This window comes from Nannobrachium achirus (assembly GCF_963921795.1).
Source record: "Nannobrachium achirus genome assembly, chromosome: 5".
Lineage (NCBI taxonomy): Eukaryota > Metazoa > Chordata > Actinopteri > Myctophiformes > Myctophidae > Nannobrachium > Nannobrachium achirus.
Window position 1 is genome coordinate 21,095,031 of NC_137814.1, and position 23,399 is coordinate 21,118,429.

The 23,399-nt window shown below is 44.4% G+C and overlaps 2 protein-coding genes across 3 annotated transcripts in view; one reads left to right on the forward strand and one right to left on the reverse strand.

Annotated features, from left to right (window-relative positions):
• Positions 1-23,399, reverse strand: part of ap1g2 (adaptor related protein complex 1 subunit gamma 2) — a 32,583-nt gene that overhangs the window by 6,703 nt on the left and 2,481 nt on the right. For both annotated transcript variants that reach the window (XM_080726508.1, XM_080726507.1), the window contains exons 3-18: positions 23,393-23,399; positions 22,469-22,610; positions 14,790-14,886; positions 14,599-14,675; positions 14,007-14,102; positions 12,914-12,994; positions 12,187-12,285; positions 11,996-12,051; positions 10,876-10,989; positions 8,946-9,086; positions 7,447-7,501; positions 6,313-6,435; positions 5,037-5,126; positions 2,670-2,797; positions 1,618-1,722; positions 906-1,053 (exon numbers count right to left, since the gene is read on the reverse strand). The exon at positions 23,393-23,399 is cut by the window's right edge and continues 118 nt beyond it. In XM_080726508.1, coding sequence (XP_080582634.1) covers positions 906-1,053; positions 1,618-1,722; positions 2,670-2,797; positions 5,037-5,126; positions 6,313-6,435; positions 7,447-7,501; positions 8,946-9,086; positions 10,876-10,989; positions 11,996-12,051; positions 12,187-12,285; positions 12,914-12,994; positions 14,007-14,102; positions 14,599-14,675; positions 14,790-14,886; positions 22,469-22,610; positions 23,393-23,399 — 1,559 coding nt within the window. The remainder of the gene's footprint in view (positions 1-905; positions 1,054-1,617; positions 1,723-2,669; positions 2,798-5,036; positions 5,127-6,312; positions 6,436-7,446; positions 7,502-8,945; positions 9,087-10,875; positions 10,990-11,995; positions 12,052-12,186; positions 12,286-12,913; positions 12,995-14,006; positions 14,103-14,598; positions 14,676-14,789; positions 14,887-22,468; positions 22,611-23,392) is intronic.
• On the forward strand, positions 14,985-19,415 carry LOC308286055 (nuclear pore complex protein Nup160-like; the record flags this gene model as incomplete). Its single annotated transcript, XM_080727017.1, is given in 3 exon segments — positions 14,985-18,452; position 18,454; positions 18,589-19,415. Coding segments are annotated over 3 exon segments (4,296 nt in total).

A 23,399-nucleotide genomic window follows, 5' to 3' on the forward strand; every position in this document is an offset into this window, starting at 1 on the left:
ATCCTTCTTCTAAATAAAGTGGTTCTCAAAGTTTTTCATGTCGAGGACCCCCAAAATTACATGTATTTGGCCGCGGACCTCATCTTAAAATATGTTGGTCCAGGGACCCCCCAGAAGCAAATATTTTTGTTACAAATAGTCGCTTAAAAATATATATATTCAAAGATTAGCAAAAACAAGATTTTTCAAAAATAGCAGATCTACAAGCTTGCAGCGCGGCACTCAGTGCCATGCTGTGAGCTTGTATATCTCCTAGTTTTTTAATAGCTAAAGCATCAAATAATGGTTAAAGTGGTTTCAGATCTTAATGGGTTAAAATGAAGTGGGGATCAATATGTCAACGGGAAATCAACCCAAATGATTCTTGGACATTCATAGGCTTTGCAGCAGCATTCCTGATGGATTCATCCTAACTGTAGTCAACGCCAGGGGTCTTCAACAGGGGGTCCGGGACCCCTAGGTGGTCCTCATAGTTACTACAGGGGGTCCTCCAAATTGTTGTGTGATAGAAACCCTATTCTCCTTTTTTTATATTAACCACTTGAACACTAGCATCCATATAAAGAACTTTAGCCAAAAATAGCAGATCTACAAGCTCACAACGCCTCGCAGTACAAGCTCACAACGCGTTGTGAGCTTGTAGATCTGCTATTTTTGGCAAAGAGCTTTGGTGTAGAACGGAAAAAGAGAAGACTAAGTACAGATTGAAAGGTCAAGTTTATTACTTATTGACGATTCAAGTGGTTAACTGATGATTGTGCTGTCAAATGATAAAACTAGGCCTATATGGAATCTCTGAAAAGGTTGTGGGGGTCCCTGCTTTATCTCTCTCTCCACTAAGGGGTCCTTGGCCTGAAAACATTGAAGACCCCTGGTCTACGCCATTCATCACCATCACGGTGTACCTGGTTAGCCGGCGCTAGGGTCATTGCCAGGTTTCCTTCTGTGAGTTTGGCAGACTCAATCTCCTTAACGACCTGCACTGTGGACTCGCCGTTGGTATGGCCGGGTGAGTTCTTGTCGATCACTGGCATCCTCTCCAGCACGGCTGCCCTGAGAGGAAATTACAAGATGTCTTGAGTGTACACAGGCCAAGTAACCAGAGGGGAACACAGATACATTTTAGGTCAGGGGTCCTCAGAGTTAATACAGGGGGTCCTCCAAATCTTTGTGTGGTAGAAACCTTTCTTTTAATTAACCACTTGAACCCTAGCGTCCATATTCTGAGAACTTTAGTCAAAAATAGCAGATCTACAAGCTCACAACGCCTCGCAGCGCGAGGCGTTGTGAGCTTGTAGATCGGCTACTTTCAGCAAAGATGTTTGGTGTAGAGGGGAAAAGAGCAGACCAAGTACAAAGTGAAAGGGCAAGTTTATTAAGCATTGACGGTTCAAGTAGTTAAATAACTGAAAACACAAAATTGACATGAATCCAAAATACACTACTGATGATTATGCCGTCAAATGATGAAACTATATGGTATCTATGGGTTGTGGGGGTCCCTGCTACATCTCTCTCTCTCAACTACGGGGTCCTTGGCCTTAAAAAAACCTTGAAGACCCCTGTTTTAGGTAATAATAATGTATGAAAACAGTATACATCCTCATTCGACAATACCTCATGTGGTCGTATTTCTTAAAGAGAGCATTGTACTCCACTGCCCTCTGCTGAAGCTCCAGGTCTATACAGCTGCCGTAGATGCTGACAATGCTCCTGATCCGACTGCCAGACAGGTAGATGAGAGGAGGGAGAGAGAAACATGAGCTACTGCGATAAGTCTCTGCATCAGGCCAACACATCTCCATTCAGAAACATTGCCATTCAGAAGATTGACTTCCATTATTCTAAATGGAGGTGTCACCTAAACCTAACCTAACCCCAAGCCCCAACCTCAGTGGGGGTAATTGCTGAATGGGGATGTTTCTAAGTGGGGGTGTTTCTGAATGGAGGTCTGCCCCCTAGTGGGGTGTGGTGACTCTATAAGGTAGTGTAATGTAATGTAATGTATGCACTTGAACTGTGTGTCAGCACTGTGTGTTTTGCACTATTCTTTTAAATTTTCTTTCTTTCAGTTTTTCTTGTTGTAAGTTATGTAGCAGCCTGCATGTCCAAGACAATCTTCCCTCGGGACCCAATAAAATAATCTTGAATCAGCAACGTAAACCAGCGAGAAGATCAAGGGCGAGACTTGTGAATATATATAAAAAAAATATTTGTGGGAACTGTGCGGCAGACCTCTTCACGGATCCAAAACGCTAATGTCCGGAACCGGGGGACCTGTGAAGAGCTCTACTGTTCGCACTCCTACACAGACTCGTCTTGACTCATGTGAGATTTATGAATGACGCCTCACAGTTACATATTTGTATATTACTTTCTAGTGCTTTATCGATTAATCGAATAATCAAGAAGCGAAGTGTCATTTTCTTTTTCATTGTCTTCATTCATTGTATTGTATTTCAACAAATCGATTAATGGGGTATTTTATACTTTATCGCACAACGATTTTGTGCCAAATATGAAGGAGAATAGAAACGTTATCGATTATGTTTTATAATCAATTAAATCGATCATTTGGATGAACTGTTGCACCACTATTATGCTACAAGATTAGGACAGAATTTCATGCTACGTTTGTAACAAGTCGGTGTGTCTTTCTGCCGTCTTACTCCACATTGTTAGTGATGCGTGTGCTCAGCTTCATGGTGGCAGTGAGAGCAAAACCTCTGGTGGATGGGGAAGACATGTGGGAATGTAGCACGGTTTCCAAGGCATCCAGGACATCGTCCTCAGTCACCTGACAGGGAGACGATGGACTGGGTGTTAGCACTGAGGGTGTTCCCCGGGGTCCCCAGCAAAAGGAGTTCATATACAGCAGGGGTCTCAAACTCAATTTACCTTGGGGCCACTGGAGGCAGAGTCTGGCTGACAGCGCACATGCACGCATGTGCAGCGCGTGCATGTGCGCAAACATTTTTTTTATAAAAAAAAATCTAAAAATGCCTCAAATGTATTAGGCATGATCGCAATTGTGAAATTGCATGTGTAGCCCCATAACAAACAAACACATCTTTCAAAATGTCAAAAATGGCTGTTTTGTCTGACTTTGAAGGCTTGTAACTCATGAATGCCTGTACGGATTTCCAAGCGGATTTTTTTGTTTGAAAGCTGTTAAAAAGTACTACACATATGATGCATATATGGTGCATGGGCGTGCACGATCCGTGCACTAAAAATTGATCCGTGCACTAGAAATCTAGGATAGTGGCAGTCTGGTACTTGGGGGCCATCTTGAAATGGCATTCAATGAGTTAACTCACTTAGTGCCAAACGACTTTCAGATCAACTATCTCACTATGGACTTCCCTGCCAAACGACTTAAATCGACCTTTACTTACTTATTTTTTTTAAATTTTTGGACCCCATTAAATCTAGTAAACATGATTTCAGTCGCGATTTTGCATGTTCCACCCCCCATACAACCCCATCTTTCATACAGGGCAGCCATCTTTGCTTACATAACATGTAAAACATAATGGCTATTTTCTCAAGAATGCCTGAACGGATTTCCAATCAGATTTTTTTGTTTGAAAGCTGTGAACAGCCTGCACAAACATGGTGCATGATCTGTGCATGGGCGTGCATGATCTGTGCACTATAAATTACATGGAAGTCTATGGAGATTTATGGCAGGGAAAGCCCAAAGAAGGCAAATTTAATTGGCAGTAAACAAGTTTTAAATGTATATTTAAAAAATAAAATAATATTTACTTGTGACCCATGAAAATGTGTCCATGACCCACAAAAATGGGTCCCACTCCCAACCCAGTGTTTGGGAAACCGCTTTAACCCTAGATACAGCAGCTATTTGAAAACAGCTGATCCACAAGCTTCACAACGCTTCTTGACAAAATTTAGAATATTTTGGAAACATTTTAACGCCACAAATAGTTTTTAGATGTGGGTCCACGATATATAGATATTCATATCAATTTGGGGGTCCTTGACATGAAAATGTTTGAGAACCACTGATTACAAGGACAAGACCCACTCCTGCCCCTACTAGGTTCAGTCAATTACATGTACTGTACAATATGATCTAGAAAAATCATTAAATTATTGTAATGTATCGTTCTTTCATATTAAAATGTATCATTCTTTGACGTGAATAAAGGGCAGAACCACAATGGTTTTCTATGATTTGTGGTTTTGCTTTTACTTTTATTTAGCATAAAACCAATTTCAAACTACTCTCAATGCATAATCCCACTGCAGTATCAGTATAGGCAGACAACTAAGAGAGAATAGAAAGGGTCCATTTATACACAGTAGGTATTAGGGCATTAACGAACAAGTCGACAAGTCGACTTCATTACACAAGTCGACTCCCACCAGAGAAAGTCGAAGTTGAAAAAGAAAATCCTTTTTATTTTTTTTCTATCATTATTTTTGCTCCATGTGTGCATCTGTACAGCATTTTAACAGTAGGATTGCTTATTGTCAATGACGGAATGATTCAATATTACAGTGCTACATTACATTTGGTATAACATGGTTCTATTGTGACAATAGCCGATCTACATGCTCACAACGCCTCGCGTTGCGAGGCATTGTGTGCATGTAGATCGGCTATTTTCACAATTTCTGCCTCTATATATTTGACAATTTGGACAATGTTTAATTTGTCATTTTAGAGGTATTAAAAGGTCCTTAAATTGGCACTTAAGAAATGTGAAGCTACCCTCCATATACTTAAACTTTATGTTGGTTTGTTTACAGTTTACAGTTACAGAGTGAGAAAACAATGTTGCACATTAACTTAATCATCTGAGGACCCCCAAAACAATTGGGGGGTCGTGTGTGATGTGATGACATCATCAAACAATAAAGTCGACTTCAACTCAACTTTTGACTGAGTCGAGTCGACTTGCAAAAATCACAAGTCGTTAATGCCCTAGGTATACTGTATGGGATCTTGTGCAGGACGACTGAGCGTGTGCTGTTTTAAACACCTGGCCCCTTTAAAGTCCATGTACCTGAACAGCCTCTGTATCGTCACACTCCCCTCTCAGCAGCAGGTCGCCGTACTCTCCAATACACCAGCATGCCACCTGCACCAGGGATTGCTACACACACACACACACACACACACACACACACACACACACACACACACACACACACACACACACACACACACACACACACACACACACACACACACACACACACACACACACACACACACACACACACACACAAAATCGCAATGTATGATTTGCATTTAGCAGACGTTCTTATCCAGAGAGACTTACAAAGTACAAGATTGGAGTAAATGGCACAAACCCTAGTCAACAAACGATGGCAGGTAAATGGAGTGCAAAAAAAAAACAAGTGCTAGGATACCAGTAGCCGCAAATTGCAACACTAGATTTTTTTTATAATCGGATGAATCTAGGGTTGCAATACCTCCCATAGGCAGCCAATGCATCAACACGCTTTTTGCTATCTGATTGTATTAAATGGCGTCAAACTCAACAATATTGCGGCTCTATGGAAAGCTTGGAATTTACTCTTGCTATCTGCAAAGTGTTTGTTTCAGAAAAATCCACCGTAGACATGTTATGAGTCAGTTTCTATCAAGAAATTTGGTTCAGGTGATTATTTTTTCTAAGTCCTGGAGTTTGGAAGCGCTCGTGGAAAATCGCTCAACGGTCCTGTGACCACCTGGTTCTAAATGTCACATAATGCAGGAGGCAGCGGGACGTTGCGTTATAGAAGACGAACGCTTCCGAAGTTCAACACTTTGAAAATAAACCATGTCTGCTCGGATTTCTTGACAGAAAATAAATCATAACGTTTGCGGTGGATTTTTCTGAAACAAACACTTTGCAGATAGAAAGAGGATTATGCAAGCTTTCCATAGAGCCGTAATATTGGTGAGTTTGACGTTGTTTAATACAATCAGATAGCAAAAAAAAAACGTTTTGATGCATTGGCTGCCTATGGGAGGTATTGCAACCCTAGATTCATCCGATTATAAAAAATCTAGTGTTGCAATTCGTGGCTAGGATACCAGGTAAACATCAAACCTAGCATCTGTCTAAATATCATCTAAATTACAAACATGGCATCTTTGGACAGGCAAAGGTCATATACATGTACAGACACCAACCAACGTGCTTAGCATTGAGAAAAGCAAAGGCATACAAACGGGTATATAATCAAAAGCCCTTTTTGGGCCCGTCCTCTTTCTTATGCAAATGTTGCGCCCTCATGCAAGCACACACACGCACACGCACACGCACACACCTGAGAGATATCAGAGACCAGTGCTCGGTAGAGCTTGTGCACGGTGTAACAGTGCAGCTCAGAGGCAGTGGTGATCAGCTGGATCAGGTTGGGCACCGTCTCATCCCTCACGTCGCCCCCTGCCTGGCGGAGAGGGAACAACAGTCACGAACAAACCCACGCACAAGTAACCCCCCTTTATACAACAAGATCAAATGAATTACGGTTGTGCTCAAAATTATTCAACTCCCCCCCTCTCTCTCTCTGCAAATCTGGTTTATTGGCAAAATTCACAAACTGACAACAGAATGAAATAAATAAATCGTACAAGAACAATGTAAATAGCTCAAAAGTAACATTCGTTGTGTTTTTTTTTTCCAAATTCAATGCCAAATGCCACTTTCAACGCTACTTTCACTTTCAATTATTCAACTCTCAATTATTCAACTCTTAATTATACCTAAAAACATTTGTAATCAACTGCAATCGACTAATCAAGATGGGCAATCTGGCCTGACTAGACGTTTGTTGACTTGATGGCTTTAAGGAATGGTCAGAAAAGTTCAGAGAAGAGATTATTGCTTTGTAAAAAAATGGAAAAGGATATAAAACAATTGCAAAGACACTGAATGTTCCAAAAAGTACAGCTTTGAGCATAGTTCACAAGTTCTAAGTCAAAGGAACAGTGGTTACACTAATGAACAAATTTGTCAGAGGTGGTTGAAAAATTTCAAGCACAACTGTATATATAGGGTGACCTGTATTTACGCAATGGCATAAACTGGGGCAGATACTGAGACAATGGAATTCATAAAAAGGCCATTTGGCAGCCATTACTATTAAGCCTTAATTCCCCAACCCATGCTTCTCTATACTTGCCCATTACTCTGTGAACAAAACAACGGATTAGTGCACGCATTAGCTTGTATTTCATGTCATTTGCTTTTGATTTATTCCTTCCCTGTGAAGGGAGCAAAAGCCGCACAGTGAGAATGGACCGCAGTGCAAGGTGGAAAGCCAATAGACCAGAGATAGTCCTTAATAAGGATTCCCTTTCCGATTTACAACAGCATAAGACCGTACTAAATACATGGCCAAGTGTGCAGCGTGGCAGGGGGAAGGCATGTTGGTTGTGTGGCACAGTTTAGTAGTTACCGTGGTGAGGACATGCAGGATGGTGTCAATGTGCCAGCGCTGAGAGGGTGCATACCTGACAGAGACACAAAGACAGACACACAGACGGACAGACAGACACAAACAGAGTCGTTGGTGGCTTGTTGCATCGTGGAACAACACACATACCTTACATTCCTCCGTTCACTCACAAACACCAGTGCAAAGTGAACTACAGTGAAACAGAGAGGTCTATTCATTGTCACAGTGCTATTGAAACACACAGGGCCATCATCGAAGGGAGACAGACACGGACTCACGGAGACACTTTAGGTTTTTGCTATAGCTTTTCATTTCTCACACCACGACTGTCTAGCTGAGACAACATTTTTAACTTAATCACTCGTCGTCAATCCCAGCTACAGGAGAGGGGGACGGAAAATGCACTCACGTGTGCATGACAGTGTGCGTAATGTGCTTGCATGCACATACATCAGGGGTCTTCAATGTTTTCAGGCCAAGGACCCCTTAGCTGAGAGAGAGATGAAGCAGGGACCCCCTCTACATATTGTATAAATGTGTGATGCAGATTTTCATCGATTTCCTAGATAGAAAGATAGACTTGTTTGACAGCACTGTCATCAGTCTATGTTGGATTCGTGTTTTTAGTTAACTTGACCTTTCACTCTGTACTTGGTCTGCTCTTTTTTACCGCTACACCAAACCTATTTGCCAAAAATAGCCGATCTACGAGCTTGTAGATCCTGCTATTTTTGGCTAAAGTTCTCCTCAGAATAGGGATGCGAGGGTTCAAGTTGTTAATTTAAAATCACAAAGATTTGGCGGCCCGCCCCTGTAGTAAATCTGAGGACCCCCTAGGGGTCCCGCACCCCCTGTTGAAGACCCCTGATATACGTAGTATGCATAAATCAGTGTTCCCACACATGTTTACCAATTAATTTCCAAAACCTTTCCAGAATATTTAACCCAATTTCCAGGACTATATAACAATAATTCAGCTCATTAACAGGTTGCTTACTCCTATGCGCAATGCCCAAAGACAGGTAGTGTATGCCAGTGGTTCTCAATCTTTTCAGGCTGTGACCCCCGAAATAATCATGTTTTAACTGGGGACCCAGAGAAGAGTTGAGGAATTTTGTATAACATGGTTCTATTGTGAAAATAGCAGATCTACATGCTCACAACGCCTCGCGTTGCGAGGCGTTGTGAGCATGTAGATCGGCTATTTTCACAATTTCTGCCTCTAATATTTGACAATTTGGCCCATGTTTAATTTGTCATTTCAGAGGTATTAACAAAATCAATAAATAAAGACAATGCATAGCTCTTTCTTCCAGGACCTTCCAGGACCCTTGATAAATTCCAAAACTTTTCCAGTACTGGAAAAATATTTTTCTAATTTCAAAATATTTCCAGGAATTTCATGACCGTGGGAACCCTGATAAATGTATGTACATTCATGCATGCCCCCTCCCCCCCTCCCTCGCTCACATGCCTGGGAGGTTCCCACCCTCCGTTACCTCTCGGCAGCGTTGAAGATGCCCGAGGTGGTGTGAGCCCTGAGCTCGGCCGGGCAGGACGAGAGGAAGTGGAGCAGCTCCTTCATCATGGAGCGGATGTTGACGGCCGAGACCAGCGCCAGGGACAGCTCCAGCGCGCGGCTGCACAAGACGACGATACACTTTATTTCAGACACAATAGGTCCATGAAAAAACATGTATACAAAAACAGTCGACAACAATACAGAGATATGCCTCCAGTGTTTCCAGAAGCAAGAGGAAGAATACCGTGTATCACTCTGTGTGATCTCTGTCAAGGCCGTGATTAATTCATTCTTTGACTCCACGAGGCTACACATACTGTAAATCTAAACATAAGATTCCCCAGTAAAGCATGAGAGGTGGGTACATTACTGGTCACAAACGTTTCACTTGCACTAGTCCATCTTGGGAGTTTCAGAGATATTCTAAAACCATCATTATATGCCACCTGTAGTTTCTTCATTTTTGCATTACTATAGTGGCACCACAAGTGGGCCGTATAAAGTGGAGTACGATACCTTTTAAAAAGTGCTATTTTGACATTATCCGTACGTGTGACATCATCTCTGATTATGTGACCCAGGTATTTAAACTTTTTAACAACCTCTAATACTTCACCTGCCAAGAGAGCCAGCGTTGGGTGTGAGAGATTACCTTCAGCAACCGCATGCACTAGTGGTTATCAAGCGTTTTCATGTGAAGGAACCCCAAATTGATTATGTGTTTGGCTGCGGGCCCCCCATCTGAGAATAGTATGTGCCAGGGACCCCCCTTGCTAGATTTTGTTGTTAAAATGTTATTATCACACACACACACACACACACACACACACACACACACACACATATATATATTCTACATTTTTAACTTTTTCTCAAGATGTTTTGAAAATAGCCCATCTGCAAACTTCACAACACGTTGCGTTGTAGATTGGCTACAAATAGCTGCTGTATCTAGGGTTAAAATGGATAAATGGCAACTTTGTTTTTTTACAACAAGTGTCTAAGTATCTATTTTTACACACAATAAGCCCAATCCAAAGATGCACCGCAATCTTTCATGGGCAGATTGACTTAAGGGGGCTAGTAGTGTTGCTGTAAATAGTATTAAAGAAATTGCTGGCTTATTGTGTCTAAAAAGACATATTTATTTAGCCACTTGTACGCATGCCCCCACCCATTGAAATCAAAATCGCTAAACGTGGTAAAACGATAGAACAAAGTAAATTAAAACATTTTAATACTCACCTTTTCTTTTCTCCAATTAAAATCTAATAAAACATGAACCCTTTAATATTGATGCTATACTAACCTAATGTTGCTGGAGACATGGTGAACCAGGGGTGGGCGATATGGACAAATACAATATCACGATATTTTCCCAAGCGGTATCACGATACACGATTTTATCACAATTATTTTTCACGTTGGTTTTTATGGTTATTTGTCAAGTTACTTGACAAAAACTAGACTCTCTGGGTTCCTTTTGGGAGGTCTAAATTGAACTTTACAAGCATGTAACTCTGACAGTATACAAATGAAACCAAATGGACCCGTAACTGTCAGAGTTAAGTGGAGACCTTGACATTTTAAAGTTTGAGAACTAGTGATTTAGACCAAAACGCAGGTTCAAATGAATTCTGCAATGAGTCTCTGTACTAACAATTACATTTTTTACAAAGCTCTCCCTCAATTGTATCACAATATATACAATATCTCTGAAAAGGCATAGCGTGGAGACATTGTATCGTCTCAAAGACAATTATCACCATATCGCCCACCCCTAAAGGACCCGGAGAGCCCACTTTGAGAACCACTGGCATACTACACCACCACTTATTACTGTTGATTAGGCGTGGGATCAATTTATTCATGAGGCTGCTCTCCAGATATGACGTGGATCCCGTTACCGTTTGACAGAGGCGTCCTGGTCCTTCAGACAGTCCACTATGGTGCCACGGTGACGCTGCACTGCATTGTGGTCCGTCTGAACAATCTTCTGGAGAGACGTCATGGAAATGTATCTGGGAATGGACACAGGACAGAAGTTTCATGTGAAATATTCAGACACAGTTCTGTATTGTTTATTTGTCATGCTCCTGGTGTGTAAAGACCTTTAGACATATTATCTTATAAACATGTTAGTTGCTTAGGATTTAATAGTGTGTGTGTGTGTGTGTGTGTGTGTGTGTGCGTGCGTGCGTGAGTGCGTGCGTGCGTGCGTGCGTGCGTGTGTGTGTGAGAGAGAGAGAGACTGTGTGTGGAGGGGGTTATCTCCCCAAAGCAGGGCTGCCAGTGACAATGACTCCGGAGGGACAAACCCAATATTATGCCACCGCAACACAGCGAGTACCAGTCAAACCTGCGTGACCACAAAGCCCCTATGGGCAAATGAAAACAAGGCACAGGAACAGGAACATAAATCCTAATTTAGTGTGTAAAACAAGCTCTGTAAGCCACATTTGTTGGCTCGTTGACATCATTTGGAACATCTCACAAAGCTGTGAGCAACTTGGCATATGTCCTGAAATCCCTTGCAGCTCACACCGTGGCCATGGACACAGACCGCTTCTAAGTACGCCGATGTGTCACACACAGTATAAATGCCCCGAGCTATGAGCCATAGCTTGTCTTACACAGTATAAACTAGGCTTAACAATGCCCACAGGACCCATAGGAGCTGCCAGTAAAGGGGGAAAAAAAGATACATAGACAGCATGTCCCGAATGTCTGCCTGATTTTGAAATTATGGATTATTAAAGATGTGACAAAGAGATCAGCATGCAGCGGACAGGCGGTGACCTTCTGGCACGGCTTTGGTGAAAAGCTGCCAAGAAGAAGCGATTACTGAGCTGGGAGCGATAGCAACCCTCTTGGGCCCTTTGGCAAACTGCGAGTTTAGCCGGTGGCCCTGTGCAACGGAAAGAGTAAAACGACACTGAGAGATAAGGGAGAACGGGAAAGTGGGGAGGGAGGACCCAGAGATAGACAGGAAGGGAGACAGGGAGGGGGAGGGGGATGCATGCGTACCGAATGTTCCTGTCGTTGTTCAGAAGGAATCGTCCTAGGATGTTCACAGCCAGAACCTGCGAGAAGCAGACACAGTACAGTCAGTTACACACAAATGGGAGACTTTAAGTTGTGTTCAGTAGAACAGCCATCACCACGGTTGCCAGCGCAGCGTTTACTGTGAAGGGTTTGCACACTCAGCGTTTACTCACCCGAAGGCCGCTCTCCGACTTGATGTCCATCACTGTGAGAACGGTCTCATAGAGCACGGCACTGCCTGCAGTCTTACTGCTGTCTGTGTTAGTCGCCACCTGCTCGGACATAGAGTACACGCACACACACACTTTTAAAATACATTGAATCCATTGGTTGGTATTACTGGTGGTGACAATAGTGGCGTTTCCAACGCCTCTAAATGCGCATTTGTGAATGGAAACGGGTCAGACAATAAATGTGAATACATTATGACGTTCTGGGTCCATATCTTCCGCCAACTTAACACTTTCCCCTGCCGCTTAACGTCCATTGTATAGCGTTTATATTCCACAAAACAAACCGGTTGTTTGTTAGACACAGAGTGACACGGACTGTGTGTAAATTCCTCCCGTTTTCACCTCCCGGAGTCAAGCCATCCGTGGCTAACCCTTCCTCATCACACGGTGTTGCGTGCCAAAAGTGGCCGATCTACAAGCTCACAGCAGCTCGCATCCACGTCTCCGCGCCGCGCTGTGAGCTTGCAGATCGGCCACCTTCCAGAGGACGCTGAAACTTGCAGGATGAGCACTCTGTCAACCCATGCGACCGTCGCTAATTCGAATGACACCCGCAAATGGAAAAGGGCTAAATTCTTAATATGCATTTCTGATAATTCGCTTCCCTAATTCGAATAAGTTTATGGAAACATGGCTAATGCCTCAAGTATGTAGGTGAGAATTGGACCTGGGCCAGCAGGTCATTCATGGCGTCGCTAGCAGCGTCGTTGTTACGGCCAAGGATTCTCAGTAACCTCAGGATGCGCACCTGATGAGATCAATGGAGGGAGGGAGGGAGGGAGGGAGGGAGGGAGAGAATGAATGACATGGTACGGTACATTAGACCAGTGGTTCTCAACCTGTGGTTCATAACCAGATGATTAACTTAATGTCCAACATTGTTTTCTCTCAACAGTAAACAAACCAACATAAAGTTTAAGTGTATAGAGGGTTTCTAATTCTAAAATGACAAATTAAACATTGGCCAAAGTGTCAAATACTAGAGGCAGAAATTGTGAAAATAGCCGATCTGCATGCTCACAAACTTGAACCGGTATGTGAATAGAACTAGAACGGGGTAATATATCAATATTATACTGTATCAATATTGTCATATGAGACTAGAATACTATCTTGGATTTTGGATATCACAATATTGTGATATGGTCGACTCATCTTGGTTAAGTCTTATTTTATACTTTAAAAATATCTCAAAAACTTTAGAGAAAAAAAAAAGAGTAGATCTGCTATTTTCACTATGTTTTAAACATGTAAAACAGCATATATTTATATTATTGTCACAATATAGGATTATCACAATATCTAAAAATAAAATCTGCTTTCAACCAGCCCTAATGTGAATATACAGTATATGCCTGTTTTAGCATGATGTTAAAGGAGAGTGGACAACGCCTCTCGTTGCGAGGCGTTGTGAGCATGTAGATCGGCTATTTTCACAATTTCTGCCTCTAATATTTGACAATTTGGCCAATGTTTAATTTGTCATTTCAGAGGTATTAAGAAAGTCAATAACCAAAGACAATGCATAAATATTTTTCCAGGACCTTCCAGGACCCTTGATCAATTCCAAAACTTTTCCATTACTGGAAAAAATATTTTTCTAATTTCAAAATATTTCCAGGAATTTCATGACCGTGGGAAGGAACCCTGCCTGGTTAATAAACCAGACCGCACAACACCACTCCCTGGCGGTAAACGAAGTGTGTGACGGAGGATGGCTCCGCCAGGCTAGAGTGGGCGGCTCCAGAGGCCAGACTGACCTGTAGGAACGGGTCACTGATCCCTGCCACGTTGTGCTCTGGAGAGTACCCCGACATCACCAGGCCCTTCATTATCTGAACCAGATCTGGCACAGCCTGTCATACAAAAAAAAAAAAAAAGAAATCAAACCTCGGTTCGAAGTGAAGCGGTGAACTTTTATTCTATGTGTTTTAGAGCTATGAAATCTGTGTTCTAGATCTATACATTCTGTGTTCTAGATCTATACTTTCTATGTGCTTTAGTTCTATATTTTTATTAATTCTGAATGAATGAATGATTTTTGTCTGGAGGGCCAAATTGTCATGTGAAGCTTGACCAATCCTCAATTCTGCATGCACGGGACAGACAAAGCCACACCTTTTTAAGCGGCTTTCACCGCTTCAAAAAGGTTTGAAGAGATGTTATTCTAAATGCCAGACACGAAATGATGTTCCCAGGAGTTGGAAATCCAACACTGTGCTTATTTGGGCAGCACATTGGTCAATTGAGCCATCAGAGTGATCCATTAAAAAAAACTAATTGTTTTAATCATAAAGGTAATGTAATATTGAATCGATAAATTGTGTGTGTGTGTGTGTGTGTTCTCCGTACCTTTCGGAACCGCTCCAGTGTCTCTGGATTCCTTTCGCACAGTTCTGTGATCAGAATAACTGCACCGTGTAACACACCTGCAAAAGAGTGGAACCGAACCACATTATATGGTGTAAAACATGGCTGATCAGACAGGCTTTACACAGGTAGGAAAACACGTCATGTTACGTCATAATGCTAGATCAACATACCGTGGTTCTTCTCTGAGAGCAGGGACCGGGCAGCAGGCGTGAAGAGCTCTCCCAGTTCAGGGACTTTCCTCACGATGTGAACAGCACACAGAGCAGCCTACAACAACAGCAATTAGTGACGTCATCAATATCGTGACATATGATGAGGTCACATAAACGCTATGGGTAAAGTAGGTTCAGCAGCCGAACTCCCAAATGGTTGACACGGAAAAGATGGTGCCGGGGTTGGAGCGGGGTTTTATAGAGATATGCAACTTTGAGAGCGCAAAACACTGGTTCCCAGAAGCAGAAATAAACCAAGTTTGCCTTGAAGGTTCCAGCCGCATCAAATTCCCAGACAGTGCTGGAGGCTTTAACTATGAGAATAGTGATAAACAGCCCTCCCTCACCAGCAACAGATTTATACACTGGTCCACATCAGGGGACACGATATGGCTGGCGGAGCAGTCTCTGGACATCAACCTGATGAATAACACCGTGAAGATCAAGTTCTGCCACTGCACTGTGCTTCCCGGTGGCGTGTCCATCCAGGAGACCCTCAACAATGTCATCATCTTAATCACCACCAACCGGTCCGTCCACAGACTGCCGCTGCCTCACCCCTCAAGCATGTATTGTAATGAGCTCGAGAAAGAGCTCCAAATGCAGTCCATCTTTACTGACGTGGGCGTGCACCTGCAGGACCCAGAAGACCATGCGATTGTTCCTGTCCCGGCTGGCCAGAAGGGGAGTCCCAGCGCCTCCACGGCATGGCTGAATCACCGGGGGGAGGCCCAGTATGCTCTGGCCCTACCGGCAGGAGGCGTCCGAGTCATCACCCTGCCCCCGCACAATTCGCAGGGGAGTGCGTCGTCGGGGGTGCTGAAGAAATGCACGCTGATGCAAAGCCTGGCCAGCTGGATTCCCGCAAGCATCCGCGGGGAGCAGAAGAGCCCCGGGGACTTGGCCCTCAGTCTGGCTGCCGGAAAGTTGGGAAACGACACCTTCATCTTTGCCCTCTGCGAGGACCACAACCTACGCATGTTCAGGGACAGGGACCGGACGTATCTGCTAGAGGAGAACATGTTGGCGTACATGCCTGTCTGTAAGCGGGTGACGGGTCAGGGTCAGGTCAAGCTGCAACTGTGCTTCTCCGCCGCGGGGCTCCGTGTTGCCGTTTACCTGCCCCTCCCTCAGGGAGGACAGTTCACTGTACTGCAGCTGGTTGCACCAGACGGTCCAGCAGACGGTCCCTACAGCCTGGATCACGTCTCCTCCCAGTTCCACACACAGGAGATGTTGGTGGACTTTGCTCTGACCGCCACTCACATTTGGGGCCTGTGGGTGAATGATGCAAACACCACTGTAGTAAAAGACATCAACTACGAACATAATACAGCAGGTCAGTGGAACCAGGTCTTTGTTCAGCCTCCACCACAGGAAGGGGTCCATATTGGAGAGGACCAAGATCCCAAAGAGGCCTATCTGGAGGCGCTCTTCTCCCCTCGCTTCACGGCTTCTGCCATTGTTAATACACTAGTACAGATCTACGGACGATGCTCTGAGGAAATGGCTGACATGCACTTGGAAAGCCTGAAGGGAAAGGTCACTGTAGCTGTGGAGGATGAGATGCAGAGCAGTGTGACAGAGAGCGGGTTCTCCCGTCAACTACAGGAGGAGTTCTGGTCCCGCTTCTACTCCTGCTGTCTGCAGTACCAGGAGGCGCTGGCCATGCCTCTGGCCCTCACTGTAAACCACAAGACCGGAATAATTTGCCTGCTTAAGAAGGGTTTTGTGTCCTTCCTCTTGCCGTGGTTTGCAGTGGACCACCTGTACCTCTCCAAAGACAAGTACCTCATGTCAGAAGAGAGGATGTATAACATAACTGAAGATGCAGAGGTGAACCGTGATGTGCTACAGCTGGTGGGGTGTCTGCATCTGCTGAGTGACGCTATGACGGGGGACATGGCATACGTGATGGAGAAAGCCCTGGAACATCAACAGTCCCCCGAGAGGGCTGCAGAGCTGGTCCTGGACAAGCTGCTGGCCAATGATGACAACAACAACATAGTAAGTGACATCCAGGGCAAACTGCGGAACGTTCGGTACCCAGTGGGGGCCATGTTTGTCCTACTGAGTGAGATGGACCTGGAGACAGATACAGAGGGCGTTGAGGAGGGGCCCCTGGCACCGGATCATAACTGTCAACGACTGTTGCAGCAGTATGGCAGCACAACTGCTGTGACCGTGCTGTGTCAGGCTCTCGGTCACATGGCTATGACCAGAGCTCTGCTCTGTAGGGACCTGCTCATCCTGCAGAAACTATACCTCCGTCTGGAGCTATACGTCCGTCTGGGAGACGGCGTAAATCTGGGTGGAGGTGAACAACTGCTGCAGCTCCAACAGGACCAGATCTCTCGCAATTCTCAACTCCTCTCCTCCTACAGTCTCCTCGAACACTTCAGCCAGTGCCTGGCCTCCTCCATTCCCATGGACACCATGGATGCCAACCTGCAACACCTGTCCGTCCTGGGGCTGTCAGACTTCCCCTCTGTCGACTGTCATCAGACGGTCGTGGAGCTGTTCTACCATACCGTGGCCAGGAGGGCCATCATATCCAGAATCTACACCCAGCAGAAGAGCCCTGCGGTGGGGAAGGCCCTGCTCCCCTGGCCCCGCATGGCGTCCGACATTGTCCATCGGCTAGCAGAACTCCTCTGGCCCAGTAACCGGGGCTTCCAGTTCCCTGAATGTCTGATGGCCAATAACCAATACACACAATTACGGGAGTATGTGAGGCTGATTCAGCCCTGGTGTCAGGTGAACGTGGGCTCCTGTCGGTTCATGCTGGGACTGTGCTGCCTGGTCAAAGGAGAGGGCAATGAGGCGCTGCAGTGCTTTCAGGAAGCATCAATGGAGGTGGAGAAGGAGGACTTTCTCAAGAGACTGACAGGGGCTGAGGACGAAGAGGCTGCCTCCACTCCCAGGTTACAATATTACAACAAGGTGTTGCAGTTGCTGGAGCACATGGGTCAACCAGAGCTCATCATCCAGTTGGCCACCATAGCCAAAACAGAGGCCGCTGATGTCCAAAGCCAGGCCGCTATCTGGACCCGTATCTTCAAACACCATCTGGACCTGGAACACAACAGCCAGGCTTACGAAGCCCTCGTCCAGAACCCTGACCCCAGTAGGCAGTTGGACTGTCTGCATCAGCTGGTGGTGGTTCTGTGTGAGCGCTCCCAGCTTCATGACCTGGTCCAGTTCCCCTACGCCAACCTCCATGATGAGGTGACCAGTATCATTGAGTCCAGGGCCAGGACAGCGGACCTCATATCCCACAACTATTATGAGCTGCTGTACGCCTTCCATATCAACAGACACAACTACAGGAAAGCGGGTACGGTGATGTTTGAGTACGGCATGCGTCTGGGCAAGGAGGTAAAGACACAGCAAGGCCTCCAGAAGCAGGTCAACTGTTACTTGGCCGCCCTCAACTGTCTGCGCCTCATCAGACCTGAATACGCGTGGATCACCCAGCCCACCTCTGGAGCATCACCCAAAACAAATTACGACGGAGAGCTTGCAAATGATTCGGTGAGGCATCAGATAGACATCTTGGAGCTAAAAGACCTGGAGAAGGAGTACATCCTGGCCCGCAGTCGCCTGACTCTGGCCCAGCACCAGTGCCTCACTTTGGCTGAGCACCAGTGCATCACCAAAAACAAATTACTCTGTGAGGCATCAGACAGACATCTTGGAGCTAAAAGACCTAGAGAAGAAGTACATCCTGGACCGCAGTCGCCTGACTCTGGCCCAGCACCACCCGTGCTGGACCAGAGTGTTGCCATTTCAGGCAGTGCCTCTGCTGTGGAAATGGTGGCCTTTTTGGTCCAGAGAGGGCTGTATAAATGTGCCCTCTCTCTCTGCCAAACGTTCGAGCTTCCCCTCACTCCTGTCTTTGAGGGACTGGCCTTTAAATGTATCAAGCTTCAGAGCGGAGGAGATGAATATCAGAATGAAACCTGGAACTGGCTGGCTGCTAACCAGCTATCAACAACAGTCATCCCCACCAAAACATCAAGTGCCACCGAAGAGGCGTGGAGGTTGCTGGAGTCCTACCTGGAGAGATACTCGTCCCAAAACGCCCAGCACCACCGCTGTGTCATCAACAAGCTCCTCTCTCACAGCATCTCCCTGCCCGTTTGGCTGGTCAATGCATACAAGAGAGTGGACGCAGCTGCTTTGCTGAGACTCTACCTGAACTATGGCCTCCTGTTAGAGGCGACGGAGCTGGCACTGGAATTGGTGGACGCTCTTCTGGGGAAGGGTCACCAGTACTTTGGAAAAGAGAAGCCCCTCTCGGCCACAGCTCCACCGGTGTGGCTGCCGTACACGGCGATAGACCAGCTCCTCCAAGCACTGGACAAGACGCATTCCAACAACAGCCTCTACAACAAACTGAGGAACAAACTGGAAGAATACCACAAGCTGGTGGAGAAGACATCGAGACTAAAAATCCTGAGTGTCCGAGCATCTGCACACCTCAATCCACAAGTCCAAGTCCAGCAGTGGAGGATGAGGGAGAATGAGCATGAAGACGCTCTTTCTAACAACATAGCAATAAAACGAAACAAAACTAAATAATGAAAACTAAATGACATTTAAAATGCTCACATTATGTGTGGAAGCGGTTATCTCGCCTTCTCGTCTGTACGTGCATGATTCTCAAAGGAGCATATAATTAGTCTCATAATAAGACTGCAATATTTGCCAGACCCATGAAATGGGTAGGCCTACATAAGCAAATGTCTGTCGGTCCGGGTTTTCTATATAAAGGGTATATATGATGATGACATGATGATGACATGCCTACAAAAGGCATGATGTCATAAATGATGATGACAGATAGGGGGTCTGGCACAACCAGGTTGACCTGGTCTAGTTCTGTCTACACACACCATCTCATTGGTGGGCTATGGACAGTTCAGAAACCTGCCTACGTGCCTACAGCACGCTTGGGTGGCTCAGTAGTAAAGTGCCACAGCTGAGTTTGTGAGTTCGAATTCACTGTGGTGCAGGCTTTGTCGTGCGTCTACACAAACACAATTTGCCCGTGTTCGGGGGGGATAAGCCGGGCAAGGAGGGTGATAATAGTCACTGTAGGTAATCCTACAGACTGGGGGAAACCTGTCAGCTGGGAGTGTTGGGTGAGAGGAGTATGACGAAGGTTTTATGTCCTCCCGGTGGGGGCTCCTCACTGGCAGGTGAGTCAGTAGGATACAACAGCAGTGACAACACACAAAATGTGTGTGGGGAGGAATCAATTGGTATAACGACTACATTTGGGAGAAAAAGGTAAAAAAAAAAAAAGCCAACCAATGATATCATTGTTCTAAGCCTTTCTCTTCATGGAAAGTTATCATGCTGAAATAGAAGCCATTGTGGGTACAGTAATCTTGTGAAATGACCAAACCTGCCTACCGATGAGGTCACTGGTAGGCAGGTTTCTGGACTGTCCACAGCCCTCTATTTAAAAAAAAATCGCACCCGTGCGAAGTGAGCGGTGCAAACTAATTCCTGCGCAAATCAGTGTTGATAGGCATGCATGGCAATATTCTTTTTGTTGTGTATGATGTCAGTCTAGAGGTCTGCTCAGACTATATAAGTCTTTATTGTGATTTCTCATCAGTTAGTTGACCAAGCTACGGATTGTAGCTTGTAAGAGTGTCATAGTGTAATGATAAGTGACCTTATTTACCTCCAGAGAGGCCTCCAGAGAGGCGAGAAGAGGCCAGAAGATGAATATTTTAGTTTTTCAAAGTCTGTTCATTTGTATTTTAAACTTGTATTACCTGCCTATCATTATAACCTGTAAGATTTTCCACAGTCTGTCTAAAAGTGTGGTTATTTTATCGCTTATAAGTGATATTCATCTAATATAATTTTGAAATTCAAGGTTAGCACCGCTCAATAATTTTTTATGACGTATTTTACGCTGCCTAAACGCGTTATGACGTATTTTACGCGGCCTAAACGCGTTCTAAATCAGGGTGAACCAATCGAGTGCCTCTGTGACTATGACATCATGGACAGATCAACAGAATCGAAGTGTTTCATTGGTCTAGCGAACTCATGTCATCATCATTTGTGACATCATAGTTTTGGTAAAAAAGCGGTCTATAGGAGCGGTTAGCACCGCTCAAAAAACATGTTTGAAGTGAGCAGTTAATTTCAAATTTAAGTTTCCTAACTAATCAGTGTGTGCGTGTGTGTGTGTGTGTGTGTGTGTGTGTGTGTGTGTGTGTGTGCCTGGCCTGCTCAACAGCCCCCCTTGGTCACCCAGGCCTGCCACTGGTCAAATACACATACAGTAAGCAACACCTAAAATGACACATGCTTTCCCGGGTTTAGAGGTAACAACGTATGGCTTTGCAACATATGACATAGGTTTAGGCTTTCCCGGTCTTAATGGGCTAAGACAGACTAAATAGACAGAATTGATGGCATCTTATAATGAGAAATAGTGAGGACCAAATTACTGTATATGTAGATAGGTTGACAATTGTAGAAGTGGTCCTCAGCATATTGAAATTATTGTCCATGCACATGTAGACAAAGGGTGTTTATGTGTACCTTAGGGCATTAACCAAAAAGTCGACAAGTCGACTCGGTCGACTTCATTACACAAGGTGACTCCCACCAGTCGACACAAATCGTTGAATTTTTTCTATCATTATTTTTGCTCCATTTGTGCGTGTGTACAGCATTCAAACATTAGGATTGCTTATTGTCAAGGACAGGATTCTCTCCTTTTCCATCTGTGTTTTGTCAATGGAATGAAGCACACTAGCACAGGGAGTTTTCACTCAGCCATTAATTAACTAATCTACAATATTTACATCAAAACAAAAGCCTTATTAAGGGAGAAAGGATCGCTTAAGGCTAGTCCAGAGGTAAGTCATTTTCGGGTTTTGACCCCCGTTCCTTCCCCCCTCCCCCATCATTTAATGATGACAAACGATAAAGTCGACTTCAACTCAACTTTTTACTGAGTCGAGTCAACTTGCAAAAATCACAAGCCGTTAATGCCCTAGTGTACCTTTTGTACTAGTCTATGACCATACACAAATGTGTTTGTTGTAAATTGTACTCCAATTATTTCCTTCCAAGTAAAAGGTTTAGTAACTATGGGAACCTTTGTTGGCATTCATGTCAATCATGGCATTTAAAATGTACGTGGAAAAGTGAAAAATAGAAAGAAAATCTAAACGTGTGGAATCTGTGGATCACAGCTCATAACTTGCATCCCATGTCACATATTCTTTGTTCGATGCAAGTTATGCTGTACAAAACAGTACTTTTTTCTTTTCATACTTTGTAACCTTAACTGCTGAGCTGCCTCTGGGCGACTGACCCCCTTGGGATAATCAAGGTATCTATCTATCTATCTATCTATGTACACATATGTTATGTTGGCTACTTGTTCACATGCAGCATGCATTGAAGTTTACCTAGTATCCTAGTTACTTTGCAGAACTCTTTTCTGACCGTGGCATTTACCCTGTCGCTTGTTGACCAGAGATCATGACAATTACTCTGATCTTGCACTTGTTGTAAGTCGCTCTGGATAGGCTATAAGAGATGTCTGAAAAAAAATGCACAAATTGTACAAATGATGCCTCATGCCCGGTGCTGACCTTCTTCTTGATGTACGAATTGGAGGAGTGAAGCAGCCTGTCAATCTCTGGAGCCAGGTCCCTGCACATCTCAGCTGAACCCATACAGGCCAGTGTGCACAGAGCCAAGGACTGGACATACTGACTGCTGTGGGCCAGGTCACTGCAATGGGAAGACATGAAGATAGAGAAAGGCGTGTCGATGAGCATACACAATATTTGATTGATCGATTGATTATTTTATTAGACAAAAATGGAGAACAGTACAGTATAGTCAATACAATAGAAATGTAGTACAGTGCAAGTACAGTTAAAACACCCTGCCTAAAAGAAACATTTTACCGTCTTTTTTACGTTGGAAGTCCTCGATATTTAATTCATGGACATAATAAATAGCAAGCAAAGAAAACATTCAATAATATCGCAGTTATAAAAACACCATATGTACAGGATAGGGGAAACTGATTGATTGAATACTTTATTAACACAAGTGTTAACAGTAGAGGTAGTACAGTCAAAGTACATAGATATGTACAGTGACAGTCTCCCATAAAATGAGATGGCATTCACTGCTTTTCTTTTTCCCCTTTTCTATTTTGTACACAGAGTTTTATATTTGTTGATATTGTCGTATTTGTGTTATTTTATGCTATGTTGGTGAAATGAATACATGGAAACAAGTCCCCAGGACATGTCAAGATGTAACTCCAAATTTAGCTCTAACGCCTGACGGTACAGCTGTCTAATAAAGTATTCAATTATTTTGTGATAGCTGATTATTTGACTTTAAATTGGCCTGTTTCCCACACAGCCAGAATTATCTCAAAATTCTATCTATCGTCCTAGAATGTGTGGCCGTCTCACGATCTCCAACTGTCTCAGAACCCTGTCTGTGTCTGCCTGTCTCCTGAATGCGGTTTGTCCCGCCGTTTGGGCTGTCCTTACTTCTTGA